The 24,738-nt window shown below is 36.1% G+C and overlaps 1 protein-coding gene across 2 annotated transcripts; it reads right to left on the bottom strand.

The window, feature by feature from the left end:
• LOC106710377 (protein real-time) lies at positions 1-24,698 on the bottom strand. Of its 2 annotated transcripts, none has more exons than XM_045680589.1 (15): positions 24,305-24,698; positions 16,816-16,965; positions 15,916-16,047; positions 11,992-12,121; positions 11,740-11,916; positions 5,232-5,347; positions 4,059-4,248; positions 3,863-3,951; positions 2,805-3,063; positions 2,613-2,731; positions 1,290-1,415; positions 1,068-1,215; positions 786-916; positions 578-702; positions 1-161 (listed from the first exon to the last, which is right to left on the bottom strand). In XM_045680589.1, exons 1-15 carry the CDS (start codon positions 24,365-24,367, stop codon positions 74-76), a joined length of 2,043 nt encoding a protein of 680 aa, XP_045536545.1. In that variant the 5' UTR covers positions 24,368-24,698; the 3' UTR covers positions 1-73. The 2 variants fall into 2 exon arrangements, with proteins under 2 accessions (XP_045536545.1, XP_045536546.1); XM_045680590.1 differs by having other exon boundaries at positions 89-161; positions 566-702; positions 24,305-24,697.
• Positions 24,699-24,738: the final 40 nt, after the last annotated feature.

Below are 24,738 nucleotides of genomic sequence, written 5' to 3'. Positions count from 1 at the left end.
GTGGTGCGGGCCTATGTGGGCGGGGCGTGGTGCGGCCCTATGTGGGCGGGGCGGCCGCGGGCCCAGGCGCGCATCACCGCGAGGGACACGAGCTGGCGGCAGACTTGCCGCTCAGGCACGAGAACCCGCTGGTAGCCGACTGCAGGCTAGACATAGATCCTCTGCGCAATAAAAAATACAATTTAACAAGAACAAAACTAATTTTAATAATTTCACGCATTACAATTAAGTTAAATTTTCAATACAAAATTCATGTTTATATTACAAGGTGGCAAACGAGCAAGCGGCCACATGAATTCGCCGAAATGGCGAAGCGACCGCTGCCCATAGACATTCGCAATTACAGATGCGTTGTCTACCCTCAATCGACGGAAGAGATGCACAAAAAGAGAATATTTAACTTTCCTATGCATCGCCTCTATCAAATCCACTTCCCCTTCCCATCCTTTACTTATAAGAAAAGGGTGGGAAGGGAAAGAGGACTAAAATTTAGCATGTTTGAAATTGTAAACTATTTTAATCATAGTCCTTTTTAAATTTAAGTAAATATATAGAATGTATGTACTGTATATCTCACTTGTACTGGTGGCTGGCGAGGGTCTCGTGGAAGTACATGAGCTGGGCGGCGCGGTGTGCGCTGTCCAGCAGCTCGCAGCGCCACTGCAGCAAGTAGCTGCCGCACTCCGTCATCACGTGAGAGCCCTGCACATGGACACGTCAGCTGTGACTGGGCGGAGAGGGGCGGGGAGGGGCGTGTCTCTGTGTAGGAGGAGGGGAGAGGTCACCTGAATGCTCTCTCCGTCGTGGCAGACGAGGGTGGGCTCGACGCGCTGGTAGTGCTGGCCCTCGCGCCACCCGCGCGCCTCCAGCTGCTGCAGCAGAGAGCGCGGCTCTGCGCCGCCGCCCGCGCACAGAGCTGCAATACCACACAACACAGAGACACTGTAAGTCAACTTAGTGTTAGATAACAATTGTAGGCCTATTTTAAGGAACAGCAATCTTTCGTCCCTTCCTTATGGTAACGTTAAAATAAATATGTCTTGTTCTATATGTAGAGAGTGGGCGACCTGTGGCGTTGTGTTCAGCGCTGGGCGTGGCCGCGGGCAGGTCGTGCGCGGTGCGGAACACGGTGAAGGCGATGTCGTGCCGCAACACGTCGAAGTCCCACGTGAGCACGCTGTGCGGGTCACAGTTGCGCACCACCACCTCGTGCACCTGACACACGACGGACACTTAGACCATTACCAACCAACCTTGTAGAATATTTTTATATATTAGTTTTAACTCACCTGTCCCTTAGCGAGGCTGACGGAGTGATATATGCTGTCCTCGCAGAGCGGGTCACCATCGCGCTCAGTGAAGGCGCCGCTAACGTACAGCGACTTGGGCACCAGCCCGCCCTCGTGCACGAAACTCTGCACGCAACCAACTCATATAACTATCCCTTTGTCTCACATGTATTGCTCACTATACGTCCTTCTCTACCTCACCCTGTTTATACTTTCTTTAGTTTCCCTCTTACAATTTAGTGATAAATTTTTGCTTTTAAATGTCTTAACGTTTATAAACTACTACAATGATAGTTAAAAGTTTAACATATTATTTATTAACAAATAGTTATTTATTTATCTACTTACTAATAGCACATTAATTTGTAAAAGTGACGAATAGACATTTGTATTGGTGTGTCATAAGTATAGCTGGCTGCGAACGACACTTAGTGAAGATTTAAGTGCCAATGTCTATAAGCGACAATTTACTATTACGAGTGACGAGTGACAAAATAAATATAATTTATCGTTCAAGTGTATGTCATTTTACATGTGTTTTATTTTCATTAACCTCTAATACGAATGAAGAAAGATTTTGCGCACATTTTTCTTAATAAATTATGTTTAATTAGAAGATTTTTTTATCTGAAATTGTAAAAAACAACACGTTCAGTGCCACCTCCTCGTAATGCAAGTTCACTTTGATACGAGAAAACCATAATGTCATTGAACATGTTAACACAATAGCAATTACCTACAACACAACACGAATAAGTTACCAAAACGCCAAAGAGACGTTTAGTTCAAATCTTTGGGACTCTACAAAATTTATCAGCGGACTTTGGCGAAACTTGTAGATAGAGTGAAAACTTGCTATGACGGAGCATTTGATAAGTGTAGTAGACATTACGACACAAACAGACAAATTGACATAAGCTCTGGGCTAGTTTGCTCAGGTGGGCGCGTGTGGGCGCGTGTGGGCGCGTGTGGGCGCCCGTGGGCGTGGTTCACGTACTGTAAAGTAGCAGCGCTGCGGCACACGCCACCACCAACCCGACGCGAACCTCGTCTGCGCATCTCACGAAAAAACCTACTTGTAATTATGTTTTACTACGCTTATATATTATTAAAATTTATCGCAAAGAAGAAACCTGTAATTAAATAGATTAATATTTGTTTTTTTTTTTTTTGCAGAATTATTAAAATAAAAAAAGTATTGTTTCGTAAATTTTTTCACGGTTCATTCGATGATAACTACAACTTTAGAAATCATAGTATTTAGAATAGCCTCACTTATAAGAATCATAGTGTTATGAATGTTTGTATGTTAGGTTCACTTACCTTGCAAGGTCCGCCGAGGAAGTCCGGTATGAGGTCCTTGGGGATGTAGTCGAGCAGACCGCCCGCCTGCAGGTAGTCCTTGCCGCCGTAGAACAAGAACTTGCTGCGGGTATTCTCGTCTGAAAACATATTATTACACATAAAAACAACGCTCTCAATAGTTTTCAATGGTCACAAAGACATATAACTGACCGATGAAGGTGCTGACGATGGTCCAGAGTATGGGGAAGACGCGAGGCGCGCGCACGATGAGCACGCGGCCCATGGTCTCCGGGTAGTTGGCCTCCACGACCTGTATGATGCGCAGCAGCGCGCGCACTCCTGGCCGCCACAAGTGTCGCATGTTCAGCCCGTCCAGGTCCACCAGCAGGCACCACGCGTGCACTGCGCGCTCAGACTTCCGCGTCGCCTCCTCCAGCTGCCGCAGACCTTCCTCGCACACGTGCAGCGTCTGCATACATACATACATACAAACAGACGCATTGATGAACTCCTACATTTTGAAGTCAGTTAAAAACAACTATACTTTCCCCTGACAAATCCACTTTCCCTTCCCATCCATGCCTTATTACAAAGAGTGGAAAACGAAAGCGGGAATGTTAATGTTATATAAAGAAGAATAATTATAGTGAATATGAGTTTAATGCAATTCAAGATGAAAGTTTTTTAACGTCACCGATATTAAGATAAAGTATTTCAATAACTTGATGGAAGTTCAGTACAAATGTAAACCAACTTTGTAGAGAACGAACCGTACTTAGATAAATGATAAAGACAACTTGAAACATTAAGTTTTACAACTTGAAAGTTTTTAATTAAATAATTAGAAACGTTAAAACTTAAATGACATAGTTTAAATAAAATGTTAACATAATCTTACTAATATTATAAATGCTAAAGTTTAAATAGATGGATGTTTGCTTGAAGATATCTCCGGAACGGTTAAACGGATCTTGATGAAATTTGACACAGATGTAGAACATAGTTTAGAAGAACACATAGGCTACTTATTATGTTTTTCTTAATTCCACGCGAACGGAGTCGCGGGCGACAGCTAGTAATTTATATATTTATTCTTTATATATCAATGTATAGTTAATTAATAGATACTTGTTAGTTCTATCAATTAACGATAATGCAAACAAAGACGTAATACAGAATTTGTCCCTTGGATCCATTAGCAGTTTGAATAAACCCATGACCTCATGTGATTATTTGAATACCACATTTTTCCAGAACTAAGAACTTACCAATTTTAGTAGTCCATCCTCACCAATGGACTTGAGCAGACCTTTAACGTCCATCTGACCCAAACGCAGTACATACAGCGGCCGACCGTCTGTTCAAACAATAGACACTATTTTATTAAACATTGCAACATTGTGGAATTTTTCTATAAACATATACTCATATCAAATAAACGTATTTAAATTTATATTTTGGTACCTTTGTCGTGATGATGCCATCCGCCGGGGAAGTACTGCTTGACGACGTCAGGCGTCTCGTATTCTGAGAGCAGGCGATCCACTTGGTGCTTCTTCCGCCACAGCAGAGACTGCGACAGCATCTCCCGCGCCTTCTCCACGCTGAAGTCGCGCGCGCGTAGGAACCGCAGCAACGTCGTGTCGCTAGGCACCTAACCCACACACAAAGACCATTAAAAAAATAAAAACATAGACGTCTTAATATCTAGGCGTGCTGCTGTGCCTCCATCGAGACGTCCACAGCCGAACCATCCTTTTCTCGATGCGTTAGCTTCTGAATTAAAAACTCAAAATCCTTGTTTAAATTGCTACGATGTCAAAGATAAACACAAAGATGAGTTGAAACTTGTAACAAAAATGTACTCAGCAACAATTCTATTTTGAGAGTGGATATAATTTAAATATACATTTTGCTCAAAAAGGTCACGCGGGCCCGGACAAAATCGCAAGTCCTTGCAGCCACCTTGGAGATTCTTATCTCAATCGATTCGTCTTTAATGTAATGGGAAGTTGTAATATTATATTGAATCCTTATTCTTTTAGCAATACCTTATCATAGCGACGTTTTGATAACGGGCAGGTAAGTTTATTTTTGTCGGATATGAAAACAAAAGCCAGTACAAACCAGAGACGAATCTAGACAATGTGTTTTGTTTACCAATCACATATCAAGATAAAATCCTGATATCGCAATGTGTGTTTTTGTAAAAATATTAAAGTCTTTAAAACGCGTGAGACTCGAATATAAAACTAACAATAAGATAAATGCTTAAATTATTGTATGAAATGTGACGAGAATAATGTTGAGTTGAAAAAAAATAATTAAAAGTTTTAATTAAACTTGACGGGATGTTTTTAACGAGTAAATCTGTTTGTAATAGTATTTTAAATAGGCCATCTAGGAATTACTTAGATGACTGCTTCAAGAAACTAAAGTTCTAGTAAATAGGAGTTCATAATTTCTGGCACACCTAGTCAAAGACAAAAAAATCTCTTCCACTTAGGATTGAATATCACTAAAAAAAAGAAATATCAAAACGTTGCAATATCTAGTTTAATAACTAATTGAATTGTAAATTGTAATCGTCGAATGAAATTTTACCGAAATGTAATAAAGGTATAAGATATTGTTTACCTTTCCCTTCTGCAGGTCTGCGATCCACTTGCGCAGCTGCAGCAGGCGGGACTCCTGCATAGGCGTCAGCTCGCCCAAGTACCGTTTAATATATTCGCTGTCCAGTGTATACTGGTCTGCAACAAACGGTTAAACAATGCAAGTTTAATTTCTTCAAAACGCAAGGTAAAACACATATTGGATTATCAGGGTGTATAAACTGAAAACACCAGCGCGGCAGCCAAAATGCTTTTTATTCGTTGTTAAATCACTTATATTAAATTATTTACATTAAAATTCCATAAAACTTTAATAATAACTACTTGTTAACTTCCCGCGCGCTATTCTCTATTTTTACCTATCTTTTTTTATTACAAAAGGCAAAGGTCCTAATGGCCAGTATGCCACCTCTTTGGCAGAACGCAAACTTCTTGTTTACCAAAGAGATGGGATACATAATTTTTCACTCAACACAGGAAAGGGCAAGAACTTCAGTTACTTTAGAAAGTATATCTCTTAATTAGATCTGTACAGTTCACAGTTTATACCTCTTTAGAGAAATAATTTAAAAAGCATAGACACACTTGATATGACATTGTAAAGCGTCATTCAGATCTGACAGTTTTCATGACAAATTCGATTACTAAATTTTTTTTTCTGTATTGTTCCAAAAATACTATCCGTATCTAAGTTTTTTATGGTAAATGATTCTTACACTCTTTAGTTTCGCAGCCAGAACTAAATATTAAATCCAAAGATACGATAATTTAATAAAAGCAGATAGATTGCTATAAGTGTTGTAATTATTAATTGATGAACGTATTACAAAACTATTCAATATTGTTATTAAATACTGAAGACACGTAACAGCTTATAGTAAAATGTAACTTGTTTATACTCGTAAGTATAACAATTAAGTATTCGCCGATCGTAATGCTCTGTGAGGTTACTATGTAGATCTGGTTTTATCAATTCGGAAAACTTATTAAAATTTTTATATTTTCATTCAAACCTCATGTTATTTTAGATCTAAGTAAATAACCCTACAACAATGGTATGGAAAGAGCAGTTTTTCGCTTTTCGATATTCTTGATACCGCAAGAGTTCAAGTTGATCATATCCGTGAAATAACCATTTTGAAACGTATAAATTAAATTAAATTTGGGTCAATTAATTTAAATTATAAAATAAAATAAATAAAATGTATATAGAACGCAAACGTTATCCAATTAAAATAAATTTTTAACTTACATTATTGAGTACATACGATAACAACAATAGCAGAACCTTTTACGCTCGTAAGGATGAATAAATAAGCCGCAAGGGACTAATACCAACAGCCAGTTCTATATTATGTACACATTTGCTTGACCCCTGGATGATGACGAAAATAATTTATGGGGTCGCAGGCACGAAGTAATCCTACATGTGGAAATACTATGGTTCACGCCCGACCTTTTCCTATGTGAAATGTTCTGTCAACCTTTGGTATTTAACTAATTCAACATTTGTACGTTTGTGGAACACAAATTAAAATTTATAGTATACTAGCTGTCGCCCGCGACCCCGTCCGCGCGGAATTAAAAAAAAAGTAAATGAGTAACCTATGTGTTCTTTCAGACTATGTTCTATAGCTATGCTAAATTTAATCAAGATCTGTTGAGACGTCGCGGAGATACCTTCAAACAAACATCCATCCATCCATCCATCTAAACATTCGCATTTATAATATTAGTAAGACTACTCTTTTTAACACGAGCATTTTATTTATTTCGAAGCAAAAATCTATTTATTGGTTCTGACAGGTAACGTAATTCGTTGTAATATTTCGTGTCCTTCATTATTGCGAATATTTTTTTAGTAAACTAGTTGTTGCCCGCGACGCCGTCTGCGAGCAGTTAAAAAAAACCTGATAGATTTATGAAAAATAGATAGTAGCCGATTCTCAGACCTACAGAATATGCATATAAAATTTCATAAAAATCGGTAAAGCCGTTTCGGAGGAGTACGGTAACTAACATTTTGATACGAAATTGTATAAGTAAAATTTAAATAATCATCACCTTTTTAAAACAACGTAAATGCCGTTTATAGATATAGTCCAAGAATCTAAAATATATGCATATTTTAGTTTTGCCGTTGTTTCTATTTCGAGGATGTGCCAGTGCCTACGAAGCGCTCAACACTTTATTTACAAATAGCTTTCAAAGGAATTCATATAACAAAAGAAACAATGTTTTAGACACCTGAAAACGTCTAACGATATTAAACCTTGTACCGTTAGTAACACGGATGCATATTGAATAGAGATACTGGAATATGTGCTATTCTAAAGATGTTTGCAAAGTGAGCCTGCGAGGTGTTATGGCGCTAGGTTTGTCGGGAACAATGTAAAAATGGAATACAAGCTCAACTGAACGTGTCCGGGTCAAGGCTAGGTCCGCAGTACTGCCACTTTGCTAACGCTTTTGCTTCCTTAATACAATTTTGTCTGACTTTAAAATATACCAATTTTTCTTATGTTAGCTTACTTAGTATGTGTATTTAACTTTTTTTATGTGTATTTTACTATGAAAATGTGAGGTTTATCTCATGTTATCCTTTCTCGCTGTAATGTAACACGGCTGCTGTGACGTCAAAGTGTGACGTCACAGCAGCGTGGGCGTTGCGTGACACCTACGCATTACGATATTGTCACTTATAGTACAGGAAGACTGAGATATTTCGCATGAGAACTGTTATGACCTTTTACGTCATGTTTGTTAATCCATGTCAATCCATAGATATCCATCCTCGTCGTAATTATCTCGAAGTGCACTTACAAGTAACAAGATATATGTCATTAGTACTTAAGAGTCGCTGCATTATGTTAAAAAAAATAAAAAAATTGTTGCATATGTGTATATTTAGAATAAATTAGACTTAACTAGCCGTGTGCGGGCGTGTCCCTGTAGGTGAGGGTCATGGGCAGAGAGAGTAGCAGTATGAGCACGACGAGGAAGACCGCCAGCGCCGCCAGACAGTTCTGGTACAGGAACTGTCCGAGCGCGGCGCGCGTGCCCAGCTCGCAGGGGCACGACTTCAGCTCTGTCAGCTTCGGTGACATCTCCGAGTTCGCGGGAGACAAGTACGGCTCGTTGAGCGTCACCCGCTTAGTCTCCACCCCCTGACTCGAGCCCAGGGACAGCAACGATTTAGAGGTTTTTATCATTTCTGGCATGAACCGCAGTCGTGTTGATGACGCTTTCGTGTCTTCTCTTCTATCCAGTTCGATCTCGCTTGCCGCGTTCGATGGATCCAACTTTCTATGGCTCGACGATTTGGATCTGAGGCGGATGTTTGATATATCCCGGACGGAATCTTTTCCCAGTTTTGTTGCTGATTTGCTTCTTGATTTTAGATTTCTCCCTGACCTTTGACTTGATAATTTAGTTGCGCTCTGTTGGAAGAGGCGCGATGTGCCTGGGGAAGGAGAGGATGTGGTTAATTAGGAAGGGAAAAGGAAATAGGAATACTTTGGGCATAGGATTAGTTTATAGATGGGTGTTGGAGTGTACTCGAACTCGAGTGTTAGTCGAACTAGTTTTCCTTATAAATACATATCCATTTAGTTTGGAAAAACATAGTCTTTAAAACGTTTAACATTTAATTTTGTGAAGGCGAAAAGCTGACAGCTGGCACCATCACGACAAGTAATAATTTATTATCGCTCCGCCCCACACTGGCACTGCTGGGAATTGACCTTGTCGCCACGGCGCGGGGTACTCCCCGACCATCAAATATGCATACACCATTCGTCTACACATTTAATATTGAAAATGATTCGCACGTTATGGCCCAAAAACAAACGAGTGTGAAATGGGTTACACCTAGTTTTGGATGCTTTACTTATAAGACGAAAAATCTTAAGCACAAAGAGATTCTCAGATATATGTATTTCTCATCAATATTATATTTTTAAAACATCGATGTCGACAGTTCTTAAATGCTCATAAAATAAGAATCGATACACTACATTCTGCAGTATATCTCTATCTTCTGCGTCTAAAAGTATAGATACAAATAAAAAAACTCGTTGCATATTCTATATGGAAGGCTCTTATTATTGCGTTTACGTAACGTTTCTATTTTTAAGGTCACAAAATTAACTTTAGATAAGTGTTAGTGGAGCGCAGGGCCCGGGGGAGCGGCGGTCGATGAGAGCGCGACCTTGTCTCCCGATATTAACGGCACTCGCTCCAGCGTGAACATAGTCACTTGTGCCCACATTTAGCATCATTTATCGCACGTATCTCGGGGACAATAACCTAATGTATGAAGGACATAAGGGCATTTGTTTATAATACAAATATTTTCTAAGGATTCGTGTATAATTTTTCACTATTTATCCTCGTATCGACCGTTGATGGCAAATTGCACACAAAAGCACGAATATGATTTTTCCATTTTATATTCGTTGAAAACATGTCCAAATAAAGTCGAAGAATACATTTTCCAATACTAGCAAAAGATTACCAAAAGTAGCAAAATTTCGAGAATTCTACGAGAAAACAAGTTTTGGAATATGTGAGTTAGACGATAAAAAAGTGAAAGTCGTATTTAATCTGCAAGTTGTTCGTACAGAAAAACAAAGGTATTTTCTGACACTTTATAATAAATGTGAAACGTTCGAATGATATATGGTTGCGTCTGAGCAAAAGTCCGCAACGCTCAAGATCCGTGGGCGTACACACAAGGCGACTCACTCTGGCGGGACGCCAATGCAGATATCCTATTCTCAAATAAAACGTTTTTTTGCGCACTCCTGCTGCATTATTGCTGGATAATTCCAATCGCACGTGAATTACAAGCCTTTTACCGTATTTTTTTATAAGAGAAGGGGGCAAACTAGCGGCGGAAACACTGAGGTGATCAATGACACCTATGCACATCCAGAACATCAGAGGAACTGGCCTTTAAGGAAATGGTATGCTTGCTTCTTGAAGCTACATAAAAATTCCTTGATTTGATAAACATTTAACTTCTAATTAATTGTAAACAAAAATACAATTCGTAACAAGCAATACTTTTTTTTACTAATTTTTAAAATAATCAGCTTATGTTCCACTAAAGAGACATATTGCAATCACCAATAAATAAATACTACGCGATTAAATCGAGGTTAATATAACGACGACTTAGGTAAATTAATTACTTAATGTCATTGTTTTTAGAGCGTATAGAAAGTAATTGTACATATTATCGATGTAACACAAATTGAGAACAAATTTCCACAGGTTAAATATTAAAATTATTGTTTACTAGACTATTTGCAAATCTGTTGTTATGGATAAATAATATACTTAGAAAAAGTTTTTTTCTTTGTCTCGTTGAGGAATGAGAGCGTTTCTACGTAAATGGCACACGTTTGACCTACAAACAATACGAATCTTGCGACAATACAACGCTCATTGCTTACAATGCCTTGAATGTTTGCCAAAATAAAGACTAATGGCTTGAACACGAGAAGCCTCCTTAATTTAAAAAAGAACATCATCTGTGTCAACGCATTATCATTAATTTGTAAACAGAAGTGGACTACTTAATCGTATAATTTAAATAAGAGATGAAGGACATAAACCTTATCCATTATTAGAGCTAATATTTTGTGATTTAAGGTTGGACTGGAGCCAAGAATAGTTAGATTTGCAAAAGAATTAAAATTCTGTCTAAATTACTAACTACTTATTAAAATCGCTTGCGACATTTGATAGCGTAAAGTCGAACACGTTCAATATCATCAACGTAAGGTAAAATTGTTTAATTGCTTTTTATTGTTAGTTCTTAAGACTTCGTAAATTTTATCCTTCTAAAGGTTTCGTTTCCAATTAAATAAAAATAGCGACTTGTAATAACCAGCATCACAAATTTAAATCATCGAAAACGGTGAGAATTGAATCAAATTACGCAATCTTTGTTATAGTCTAACAATTTCAAAATTCCGAAAGTAGATACAAGATCGGCGAAATAATTTTAAAGGCCTACCCTTAAAATTCATAAGATGCCTCTGCCATTTTAAATTTTCCTAACATTTTAATTTCGCTATTATTGAATGTTGAGGTACCAGGCACACATAAACGCAGGTGAGGTTGTTCGCGTCAGTCGCAGCGGCGTCACGTCGCTGTCAGTGACGGCATTGAGCGTTACACTTTCACACGACCTTACAGCGACACCAACTAAATGTTAAATATTCTGCTCCTAATGCATTTTATATAGTCTAGATAAGACGCGCTAGACGTTTTGTTGTCAAACGGAATAAAAATAAGAGTTCTCATAATCTTACTACTGAAGTATAATAAATATTACTTTTCATACTTCATCATAGATCAAATGATGGCTGAAAATAAGTACTAATGCTGTATCACACGAGGGTAAAACACAAAACTGAGAGAAGAGTACTATTTTGACAGTTCCAAGTATGGTAGTTCTGCACCGTGTACAGTTCTGCCGACGTGTGAACCTGGCATAAGTCTGCAGTGTGTAATTGTACCTGGTTGTGAATGCTTCGAGAGGTCCTGTGCTGGCAGCGGGGAGAGGGGCTCGGCGCCGCGCGACACGATGCGCCGCAGCTCGCGGTTCTGCGCCGGCTGGTCCGCCACCCACGGCTGCAGCTCCGTCACGCCGTCCGCAAACACCTCTTGCATGAACGACTCGATCAGCTCTTTGCCTACCACAACACATATCTTTCAATAAAACTTCTCCTGAAAGATCCGCAGTACTCAAGTTTTTTCTATATTAATACCTTTAGCAATATTAGATGCGTACTGCTTCATGGCAATTTTTTCCACAGTGTTCTCGAGTCCGAAGAAATTCTTGACGTCGAGAAGAGCACTTTGTTCAAAGCAGGTCCATTCTGGATTTTCAGGATGAACCTGTAGGACGAGACAAATGGTTCAGAAGTATGCAACACAATGATGTGTTGTTACGCGATATGTTTTATTATGTCTGGATTTAGTAGAAATATCCGATAGTATCGTAGCATTAAATATAAGTTCTGACAGTATTTCAAATTGAAAGTATACGGTACTCGAGACTTGAGCAACGTCCGCTTCAAACTTCTGCGAGTACTTACGCGTTGCACAGATCGTAATTGGTCTGCGTGGAATGCGTTAATTACAAACTAACTGGTATCGATTTAAAATTTAAAACAACCAATTACGTTGCGAAAAACTAAATATAAAATCGAAAAAACGAAACACTCCGTTATTTTATCTTTAAACATCTATTAATCTGACTTCTTACTAATATTATAAATGCGAAAGTTTAGATTTTATTACGGATCTAGCTGTAATATGACATAGATTAGAACATAGTCTAGAAAAACACATAGACTGCTAATTTTTTTTAATTCTGCGAGGACAGAGTCGTGGACGACAGCTAGTATCTGATAAAGTTAATAAGAACTTAGTATATTCTTAAAGAGAATTCATCATATAAAGTATTATTTAAACGTTCGTTCCTCAATTGATATATCACAAATAACATGTATGAAAAAAACTATAATAAACATACGCTATCTATTGGCAACTAATTCCGGCGCGTTATCAAGGAAACGGGGAAAAACCAGATAAATGGCGCTTCCCGAATCTCGGGCAGAAATAACACAATAGCAATGTCACGAGTCACGACACCACACTATCTGATAAGGTCATCCTGACGGAGGTTGACTATACGAGCCCAGATAAACTTTCTATATTTACTTTTACATTTCATACAAATGTAGCCTTCAAGTCTTAAGCCTACCTGAACTGAATTGTAACATTACCCGGGAGATTAAACCGCAGTTTCCCGAGAGCCAATAGTTCATAGTTCTAGGATATACGGAAGCTGTTGGACTATAAATGCATATATACAAAATAAGTATATTATGTAAATACTTCTTATACATAAATGAATGTGACTAACATGCCATACTCAAGGCTGGAGGAACTATCCATTACGGCAGACAGCCTTCAATAGCCTGAAACATCGTACGTACGTAACATCGTACTCGTGTCAGCCTAGTACCTACTCTCAAATACCCTTAGAAACGAAAAAAGAATCTTTTCCTTACAAATTGAATTTAAACACATCGTATGAAGTTGTGGAAGTTATATTTTAATGTTACCAAGTTCCTTTAATAGTTAATAAAGAATACGTTGGAAACATCGTCACGTAAACCGACGGCGACGGCGATCTCCTTCAATGGCACAATAAACCATTTCCTACACACGGCGAGTTGCAAGCCACTGACACGCTTTATGCATACCTTACACGAAACAATGAAGTAGTTACCAATTCTTATCACTTATTTGATTGGCTGTAAAATTAGGTTTACCAACGTTTTTCGTTTTCTTTTATCCTTGGATTAAGAATTTAAACTTTTCCGTGAAAATAACTATCAATAACTAAAATATATATACAACTGGATAAGAACTGGTTTTTATAAGTAAATAACTCGTATATGATATATACTTTGCGAAAACAAAGTTCCGAATCAACCAAACGTGAAAATTTCATCAGTAGCCCTCCGCCATTTAATTAGAAATACGGGCAAGCAATTGAAGAACTTAACACAATTGCTATTATGACTAAAGTCGTGTAATTAGTGAAGAATTAACTTGAACACAGACCAGGCAAAAGACCAGTTTTTTCCACGTGTGATTAATTATCGCTACAATCTAATATAACTATAAGAAAACTGGTTATTATAAGAGTATATATGAATATTAAGATTGGTTATTTGTAACATTAAAAAATTAAGTTTTACAAAATATGAATTTCATAAATCTATTTATATAACAATTTATCTTGCTACAATACGTGTAGCAAAAGAATAAAGCAAGTTGCCAACGTTAAAATTTTCATACATAGGTAGGTAGGGACCCTTTCAGAAAGAGAGAGTCGAGATGCTATTAACATACCCATAGCTTGCCGTCTTTAGGTGACATGTTAAAATGCTGTTCTTAAATTAATTTCATATCAAGCCGAATGGCAGTACAGTATGTTCACGATGACAGGCACTTAGCATTTCATAAGTTATCACGTATTATATTCGTATACTTTAAATTAACAAAGATTCCCACCTCCATGTGCTGAGAATTTGCTAAATAACACGTTTTACGAAATTTGTGTGTATATAAAATGGGTGGCATTAGCCAAAGCTATGCGATGCCATGACTGCTGGATAATACTTCGTGCCACGTCAAACATTCGCCTAATTAGATTCGTTACGAATTATAAGGCTTCGACCTGAGGTTCGGATTGCCGCTGAATGCCATCAAATTTAAACAATTATACGATATAACTACTTATAGTATATAGACATGGTTTTTGAAATATCCTCGAAGGCTCTTCGATTTATTAAATACAAGGTTTCATTAAGAAAAACGAAACGACAGGTAGAATTTTCGAATTCACTTTTCCTTTTTTTTAACATCTCTACACATGACTCTGCATAACTCGATGCTCCCTCTGCACAGTTTGGGCTATATACTATAAATATCGTTGTTAAACATATATCTGTTTACTTTATACAGGTATTGAAAATATCCCAAATGTTTACGACTAGTGGAATTTAATTCGCACATGCCGGCAGCCAGTAGTTATATACGAGTTGAGCAGCGCTCACCGCAAATAGCTCCAGCGTCACACGATGTTCAATAACAAACTCGCCGCGATCCCGGAACCACCACAACATTACGAAAAACATTTGATATAAATATTCAGACGGAAGAGTTATTTTTAAGGATATTTTGCGTGCAATTGTGGCAAACTAAATGCTAGAAATGTACCAATAGCATCAAATGACGGAAACCAACCATTGCTTCAATGATATCAGCCTGCTAGGATTCTTAACACGTTTCGTGCCACTTATTAAAGTGAAATCATGAGTGAGTCGATGTCACTGAACGTGGTAACTTCAACAGTATTTTAATGACAAATCCTGATTCTACTATAATCTGCTTACATCTATAAATACCGTGAAAGTGTAGTACAATTCAAGTCGCAAGCTAATTGGATTCGAACCGCAGATTTGCGGCACGTGCTTGCACAACCTCGACTTACGACTAAGCTCGAAATGTCCACGACATTGGACAAAATCTCACACGATATTATGTGCATTTAAAGGGTATCTTTTCTAGCTATGTGTTTGTCTTTAAACTCAACACAAAAAAGGAACTAAGTACAGTCAATCAGAACTAGTTTTGTTGTGTAACTATAGGAAAAGATTTGCACTAAAATAATTGCACACGTCTACAGAAGGTTAAACTACAAAATGACTGTACACCGCACCGTTCATCTATAATATTATTTGCAACGACAACTCAATACAAAACGTATAAGGATGTGTATAAACAGTGATTGCTGTTCGTCAGTACGAGCAGGAAATTATTTCCACACATACATACATACATATGTACATACGTGACGTAAATAAAATCCGCTACGAGCTAACAGCAACAAAATGTATATTTCCTTCGATTTAGTTTAGACGATAAAGATGCACAATTTATTATATAAACTATATTATCAATACCTTTAATCGTTTTAGGAATTTATACGAATAATACAATCCTGTCGTAAGATTAATGTCAACTACAAAATAATCAAATATCACATTACCAACAATTTTGAATTAATTCTGTGAATTATTGTCCGCAGTAAGTTTCGTAAGTGTACTTACGTAATATCTGCATTTCTCCAGCACACCGATCCTAGCGGAGAAGGTCTCATTCGTGGCCTCGATCTCCAGAACCCTGTTCCTTAGATCCAGATGGTTCTTCTGGATGAAGTAAATGTAGTCAACGCCGATCATCTATGGGGAACAATCACTATATAAACACTCCTTATACATATAACCTTTATCTGTGGTTTGTTATGTATGTTGTTTTGTATTAGCACATATAATTTTCACCAATTACTCATTAAGTTGACCAATGCAAAAAAATAAGCATCGAAAAGATTGAAGTGCAGATGTTGGCAGTCATGTCAAATTGTGGTCAATACTCTCTGCTGTTAAATGTTAGTTCACGTTATGTAGCACAAATAAGACAGCTATGTCACATTTAAGTCTTAATAAGGTACGAGACAAATACCTTTCCTCTTTTCCTTATTTAAAAACAAATCTTTTTAGCCGACTTCAAAAAGAAGAAGGTCATCAATTCGACTGTATTTTTTTTATATGTGTTACTGCGAATCTCCGCCCCTGGTGCTCCGATTTTGATAAAAATTATTTTTATCGAAAGGAAGGATTTTTTTTAAATAACTAGAAGACTAGTAGATATTTAATTTAGCTTCAAAATGTGTTGTGAAAATTAGGGACATTTTTGCTTTGAGCGCTTACGTAGGCTAAACTATAGGACCTACATAAAAATGATGTATGGAAGAATTGTAGCTCTTTAAATGTGCTAAATAAAAGTCCGCGATAGCATATATCTATCTTTTATAGTTTTCTCACAATAATCATTTTATACAAGAACTACTGTTCAGTATCACTAAAACTTAATCAGCAATCAGCTGTATTCTGTATGTTGCGTCGTCGAGAGTAGACGTGTTGTATGTTACTGGCAAACATGTAGAATACCTTTTTAAGTAAATATGGTGCGTCGACGTTGAGCTGGCAACGGCGCGTGGTGTACCGCTGCGAGTCATCTGCGCTCCAGCTGTCATCCGTGATGCTGCAGTCAATCACAACGGGGATCTGCGGGCAGTGCGGGAACCGCCTCTCGTACGCCTGACACAAACATATTATATTGATAATGAAGTCTTTAAAAAACGAATGCAATCACAAAATTAATAACGCCCCGTATTAGATTGTGAATCTGTTTATTTGTCTGTTTTATAACGATCACAAAAAATTTATACAAAAATTATTTAAAACTACTTTATAAATATTACAAATGCGACTGTTTAAATGGATAGATGGATATTTCTTAGAAGGTACTTCACAACGAGTCATTGGATCTTGATGAAATTTTGTATAGATGTAGACCATATAGTCTGGAAGAACACATAGGCTACTAAATAACTTTTCAAATTCCGCGCGGACGAGTCGCGGGCGACAGCTAGTCTTTACAGAAATTATAGTTTGTTTCGAGTATAACGGAATTACAAATGCCATTTATCTATGCAGATATTATAAAGAGGGGAGATTTGTATTTTTTAACTCAATAACTGCTGGACCAATTCCAAAAAAAATCTTTTGCCATTTGAAAGTGACATTGTACGTAACATATAGGCTATATTTATTACTACTTTTACTTAATTCCGCGCGAAGGTTGTCGCGGGCAAAGGCTAGTATAAAGGAAGTAATTTAAATATGAACCTATTTCATATACATATATAAGAATATTGATTGAAATTTAAATTTTATCAACGTTGGGGTAATGTTTTATACATCGATAGCGTGCTTCATGGTAATGTTATGTTGATATGACCAAAGGTTGTCAATCTCACTGCTCCCTGTACCAAGAAATACGGGGCCGACGTTCCGGAAGCGATAACTTTTGAATTTGACGTCCATTGCTGCAGCTTTTGAAGCGGACAAATTGTATAGAAATGGAATTCGAACATGTAATTTTGTTGAAGCGCGATTAACAAGAATCCTGTGTCAGTATTGGTTCAATTTATATGAATATCAATGTGTGTAAAATTGTGTAAAAACATGTTTGTATAATATAAATTCAAAATGTATTGTTTGGCGTTAGATTTCTGGCAAACAATCGAATTCTGATTATAGATTTTTTTCTATTCCCCTTTTGTAAACGTAAGCAAAAGTGTTTAATTCCAGATAAATGTTTAATGACCTAGTGGCATGGAAGGTGTTAATTCACAAAACAATATCGATAATGCATTAGAGAATAGTTCAGAACATGGTAATATCGGATATCGGTGGTGTCGAGAATATCCGGCAGCGGAGTGTTTACGAGGTCAGCCTTCAACAGCGGAAAGAAATCGACGTCCTTACGACATACTAACAGTAACATAGTTTAAACTTACTAGTAAGTCTTAAAAGAGATTTAATCGAATCCTATGCCTATATCCTATTTAGTTAAATACTAGTTGATGTCGTCTACAAATTTTTACATCGTTGTGAAACACGCGCTGGTGAAAGCAGATCATCCACTTCAGATGTAACCTATAAACGTAGACCACGATCCACAGACATGAGGACTACAATAATAATAGAAGTAAAATCTGACAATTTTTTAAATCTTAGGTTAAAAATAAATCGTCGAGATTGAATATTCTATTACATATTTCAAATTTCGTCACACTTAACACATAAGCCGATAATCGATTTGCGAACAGCGCGCATGAGAATAAATGAATATAAAACAATGTTCTAAATGCATAGCTACTTAGTTAATCAAATACGAAAAATGTAATCTTTACTTAACTTTTAAACACATATCGTAATCTCAATGTACAAATATACACAATCAGTATTAACAACAATTAAAATGAACACATAATCAAAGGAGCGCGGCCACCTGGCCACGTTATGCAAACTAAAACCAATTTGCATAATGGCCAGTGGCCAAACTGACTGCTGCACGCTACACACTGCATGCTGCAATGCATAATCACGTACACTTTTATGTACAAAAATATTAGAACATAACGATTTTACATAGAGTACTTATTTTATATCTAAAATTCTAATACATAAACAATCTAAATCTAATAATCATACTTCGTTAAGACATCAGTTCCATCTCTATATATAAATCGCGTGTATAAAGCCAGTACACATATATAGTTGTATGTATTAAGCCATCTCCTCGCGCTTGATGTTTGTTACAAACAGCCACAAAAACCAAACACGTGCCAAACACCTAACACAAGCAGGCCCACACTTGACGAACTTGCTATCATCATTCAATATCTTTTGATTTGTATAGAAAAACCGACACCGTTGCCGATCGCTAGCACAAACAGCTAATGCCAAACAGAAACAGGCAAACACCTATGCAAACGTTCATGTTTGTTGTTTTTTATGCACTGTAGCGGGAGGAGTCGGCTTTAAACACCATGATTTACAAAATAAGCATTTTTTACAAAGTTTCCCAAGGCGGTTCGTCACTCCCTATCTCATTAATGTCAGTTCCTTGTCAACTCAACAAGGGGAAGTCAAGAGAAATGTTCCGCAGTATAGCTTCTGCCTTTCATTGATTAATGTTCGTTTGAAAGCGGTTTTACGTGCACATTCGATATAATGTTTAGTTAGATCGGATTATGGTTCAGATACATCAGGATAACATTAGAAATCGATTAAATAAGCTTGTCATATGTTAAGTTTAATGTGATACATGTCATCATACGAGGAAGTTACGCGAATCTCAATAATGTAGGCTTAATAAAAAAATTATCCATATTGTAGTCATCATTTGCAGCTAATACTTCAATATTATTACACAAAACATGCTTTATTTTATATTTATAGATCATCTTTACCCTAATTTGCGTCATTAGATAACATTTACGTATTTTCCAGTTCAAAAGCTTTAGCATAAAACAGTTGCTATATATCTGCACAGTTGGCAATCTGCGATCTATATCGTACGTAGACGTTGCTCAATGACTCGGTCGCACTGAGGTATGCTATTAAGACATGTTAAAAGTTCTAATATGAGTCCATAAATGAAATTACTTCATGCTCTAAACATAACTTTGAATCGTTTATGTTTGCAAAAAAAAATATCATATCTCGTACTGTCATAATATTTTTTTACAAATCTAAAAAAATTAAGGTATCAATTTCGTATGAAATTCTCGGAAACGGACGGAATCATCGTCTACGCCCACTCTGGTCTGTAAATACTAAAAAGATAATGTACTCTTTCATACAGTGACCTTATCTCGTATATAGGATTTCACAAAATTGCCTCGATGAAAATAATTCCGAACACGTGCGTGGTACACTCGTGCGAGGGAAACTACGCGACATTTGTGTGGCTTAAAGTAAGGAATTGTAGGATTTTTACAAATTACCATTTTTATAGTGCCTCTTAGTTGAAAACAACGAATACTATTTAAGAAGGAATGAGAAAAATTTATCAGGTTTTTAGAGTAACTTTACTCAGTTTTAGTCGACTTAATTTTTTAATATAAAAGATTTAAAAAAAATAAGGTCCTAATGATAAAAAAACTTGGACAGTTGTTCGATTACATTTTAACTCAAATATATGTCAAAGTGCGAAGGCACTATGCATTATTGTTATTAGACATTACCAGAAATCATGATGATACTGTAAAAGTTAAGTATGAACAAGTTCACATACAACATACAATGCTTTCATGTTCATATTCCAGTTTATTATTCTTGCTAAAATAAATTGGCTAGTACCCTGCGCACTTCAGCGTTATGAGGTCGATATAAAGGTCGGTTGGTTCTATTAAGATATTTTTACATAGCCAAGAACACAACTTTATTGATTAGCAAAACTTCGACATTCTCATACGTTGCAAAATAAAGTACTCACGACAATATAACTTTATGACGTGATAACAGACTGAAAATAAAAACCAACGAATCTATTTCTGAATTCAAAATAGTACAATTTTTTATTTATTTAGCGTAGCATGACTAATGATAAATAATCATAAATTATTAATATTATTTCAAATCACTGTAGAGAAGGGTTTTAAAACAACATTAATGGTCATCCTCAATAGGAGTTGGAATGCTCAACTTCTTCAACCGATTGTTAGACCACTGCCAGACTCAACATAGTCCATTGACTCATGTAACACTCAGCAAAATTGTTGATTGTATCAAAACGTTCACTACGCACATATATTCGGATGAGAAAGAATGCCAGATTTCCTAAGTTAATCTTACGTGTGGATCGAGCTTTGGGAATTGATAAACGCTTTGTATTGGGCACAGATACGAGGCGTGCTAAGTCTAAGACGGCGTCTGATACAAAGGCCAAATGTCACACACGACCGATACTGTGACCAACTGAGGAAACACTCTTTTTTATTATAGACTGAAGTCTAATAATATTCCATTATTCCATCCCATAGTTTGAATGGATGAATGGATGGATGTTTTTTTTTTAAATGAACTAAAGAACGGTTTAACTAATCTGGATAGCGATTGCCTTTAAGACTAGTCGGTTGACTGACCCTATAGTAAAAACAAATCAGATAGCACCTTTAAATTACTATTTCTAGTCTGACCGATGCAAGGTATTTAATTTGTATAATACCAGTCTTACAAATGCAAAAGGCATAGCAACTCTACAGGTATCTATTTACTCAATTAGAACTATATTACTTCTAACATAATGACCAGGATATTGACCACAGACTCATTATGCGATCATTACATTCTTTATGATAACGAACATGAACGTTAGTTTTTAACGCTAGTATGTAAACAGTATGTCTAGTGTGGATAGACGTATAGCAATTGTCATTTGTATAGAATGGTTCATGGTTATCTCCAAGTTTCGTTGTATGTATTGAATTCTAGAGACAAATATTAATTTCCATACCGTTGTGACGACCGTGAAGCGGACTGGCCTCGAATTGAGAACAGTATGCCCAAACAAGTTGTTGCGGAAGGCAACAAACTCTACATCCAGCAAAACACGTGATGAGCACGATCTACAAGCCGTGAAATTTGTATTGATGGATTCAGGACAAGTGTCACGGCAGAGGAACTCTCAACATAATAGGAAATCATAACAGTTTTTTTTTTAATTTATTTATTAATTACACAATCATTAATGGTGTCATAAAATTGTCAGACGTTGAGTCGCCAAACATATAACGTTTACAACTTTCCAAATAACTTGTGCAATAAAATTGTCGTTTCCGACAAACAATGCACCAACATAACACCTAAGTTTTATAAAAAAGTTCACGACCAAAGGGAGTTGATAGCAATCAGTAAAAGGCGTAACCTTTATCAATACCCCGAAGGGTAATAAGAAGCGAAAAGAATGAAGCATGCCAAGGGGTTTGATAATACTAAATTTCGTGAAATAATAATTATCCTTAATCTTTCTGAGAGCCGACATCGCGTTAAAAAAAATTCTGGAACGTACAAAACAAACAAAGAACTGTCTTAATGCTGACTCGGCTCTCTCCTAATTCGTAATGAACAACATCAAAGTGGGAGCGCAATTAGCGCATTAAATGCGAATAAATTTTCTTCGCAGGTCAATGTCTTCGCTTAAACAAGATCCAGGCACTCTGACCCATTTCCGAAAGCAAACTTACCGAAGTGTACAAGGGTCGACGACCGTGTCTGTCATGGACCGTCGAATCCACAATACTACGATGCAAAGACGACCATATTTTTGATTGTTTAAAATATAAAATCAAATGAATAACATTTCACAGTAAGAAATCAAGCGTAAGCGAATTATGCAAAATACGGATATACTTTTGAGTGTTGCCAGGTTTAAAATAATTTCAATCTTATTTAAATAGAATGTCAAGAATTATACGTTAGTGAGTTGTTATGAAATAAAAAAAAGTACAGAAATTAGATGTAAAGAACAGATAGAATATAAACGTTAAAATATCTTGAGACATACCAATATATCTCAAGATGTATTGGTTGAAAAAAGGGATGTACCTAAAGGTGAATATACACTAGAGCATTTTCTCAAGCATTTCTATATAATGTAACGTTCTTACGAATGGTATATTATAGGTAAAGGCATAGTTTAGAGCTAGTTTAGTTATAGAGCGGCTTGTTGTTTTGTTACAAGTAAATGTTCCCACCTTAAAATGTTATCGGTTTCGTAAAATAATTTCAAAGTTGTTAGCTACTAACTTAATGAATACAAATAACGAGAACAAAACGTGATAACATTGTCCTATCAGACAAAACATGTTCTTTTTCATATTATCTCCTAATTAACTTTAATGACACTCGTAAAAAATATGAAACATGTACATTTGAGTTAGTGTGGATATAAGTCAAATAAATAAAGTATATTATGTACACAATTACTTAGATAAAATTAGTTATTCTCATTGGTATGTAGTATTAAATAAGAGAAATGAATTATTAACAGTAACAGCCAATTTATTGTATATCTATTCATAAAAAATTGTGTTAGTTACACAATTTATAATTCAAGAATCGCTGAATTGATTATTGCGTTTTTAGATTTGCCTCCGTTCAGAATAGAATAAATATTAAACATAAAATTCATGAAAAAAATAAAAAAAAATTTTTTTTTAATTTATTTGAAAACTTAATTAAAAAATATCTCATTTAATGCCTCTAAGGAATAACAAAGTTTGCTGGGTGTCAACTAGTACTGTATATATTAAAAAAAAACAGAAATTTTCTTAAAAAATGCAATTTTGGAGATAACAAAATACCTATTTATAGCATTGATTTTGTTTAGTAGTCTTTGGGTAAATGTATATATTAATTATAATAATTGAACAATTCCTTATTGTTTATATTGACTTGAAACAACAAATAAACATTATGACTAAATTTTCCTCAATTATTTATGGTCATACTAAGGATATCACAAATTGCTCCTATACATTAGCATTACAATGTTAAACTTTTCAGTAAGAACATGTTAATGCACAATGTACATATACAAGCCAATGAAAAATTTTAACTCTACATTTATTTAAGTAATTACATATTTCTCTCATGCAAGATTACTACACCAGACTTATAGAATATTAATTTACATTTGCCATATCAAAGAACAAAGTAATACCAAATGAAAACTGAAAAAATGCACTTTGAATTAGCCCTTGGGTATATGGGTGTTTTGTTTTATTTTTATAAAATTATATTGTTGTCTACTATCTTGTATTATTCTACACATTTAAAACACTTCCCGATGTGTATGATTACCTACTAAATATTTAAATGTGAACGAATTGCAGTATTACTATAATTACATTTATGACTAAAATCGTGAGAGATTAGACTAGATTTTTAGTCAAGACTGTTATAAGAAGAAGGAAAGAGTAAAAAGATGATTCAGACTAAATAATAAATAATACTACTGCACTATTTCAATTGAGCATAAACTTTATGTTCTAATTACAACAATAAATAAGATTACACTTACGGCCATCACCATTTCGAACGGATACTTGTGCACCCTGACAGGAGACACATATTCCTGCACCATGATTACTAACTTAATAAAATGAACGTCTTAAACAAAAACGAGATTCTAAAATCTTCCACTATTAGTTCTTTACACGACAGTCATTCTGAATACAGAAAATCCGTGTGTTTTTATTGAATAAATAATGTACAACAAAGTCCTTTCACTCCCGATAACACATGACAACAAAATAAACGAATGTCAAATAACTCCAAAACTCACAGACAAAACTAAAATCGACAGAAACGACAGACGGTAACAGTTTAAATGAAGGTGAAGAATGAAGATTGAAAGATTGAAAAATTCATGCACTGCTCTTTACAAATTGATGATAGGTCATGATTTGGAAAAAACAGCTTTTGTTTCGTCCCAATGTATACGCGCCTATTGAA

Source organism: Papilio machaon, chromosome 13 (assembly GCF_912999745.1).
Source record: "Papilio machaon chromosome 13, ilPapMach1.1, whole genome shotgun sequence".
Classification (NCBI taxonomy): domain Eukaryota; kingdom Metazoa; phylum Arthropoda; class Insecta; order Lepidoptera; family Papilionidae; genus Papilio; species Papilio machaon.
This window is presented reverse-complemented; position numbering and strand designations above follow the sequence as displayed.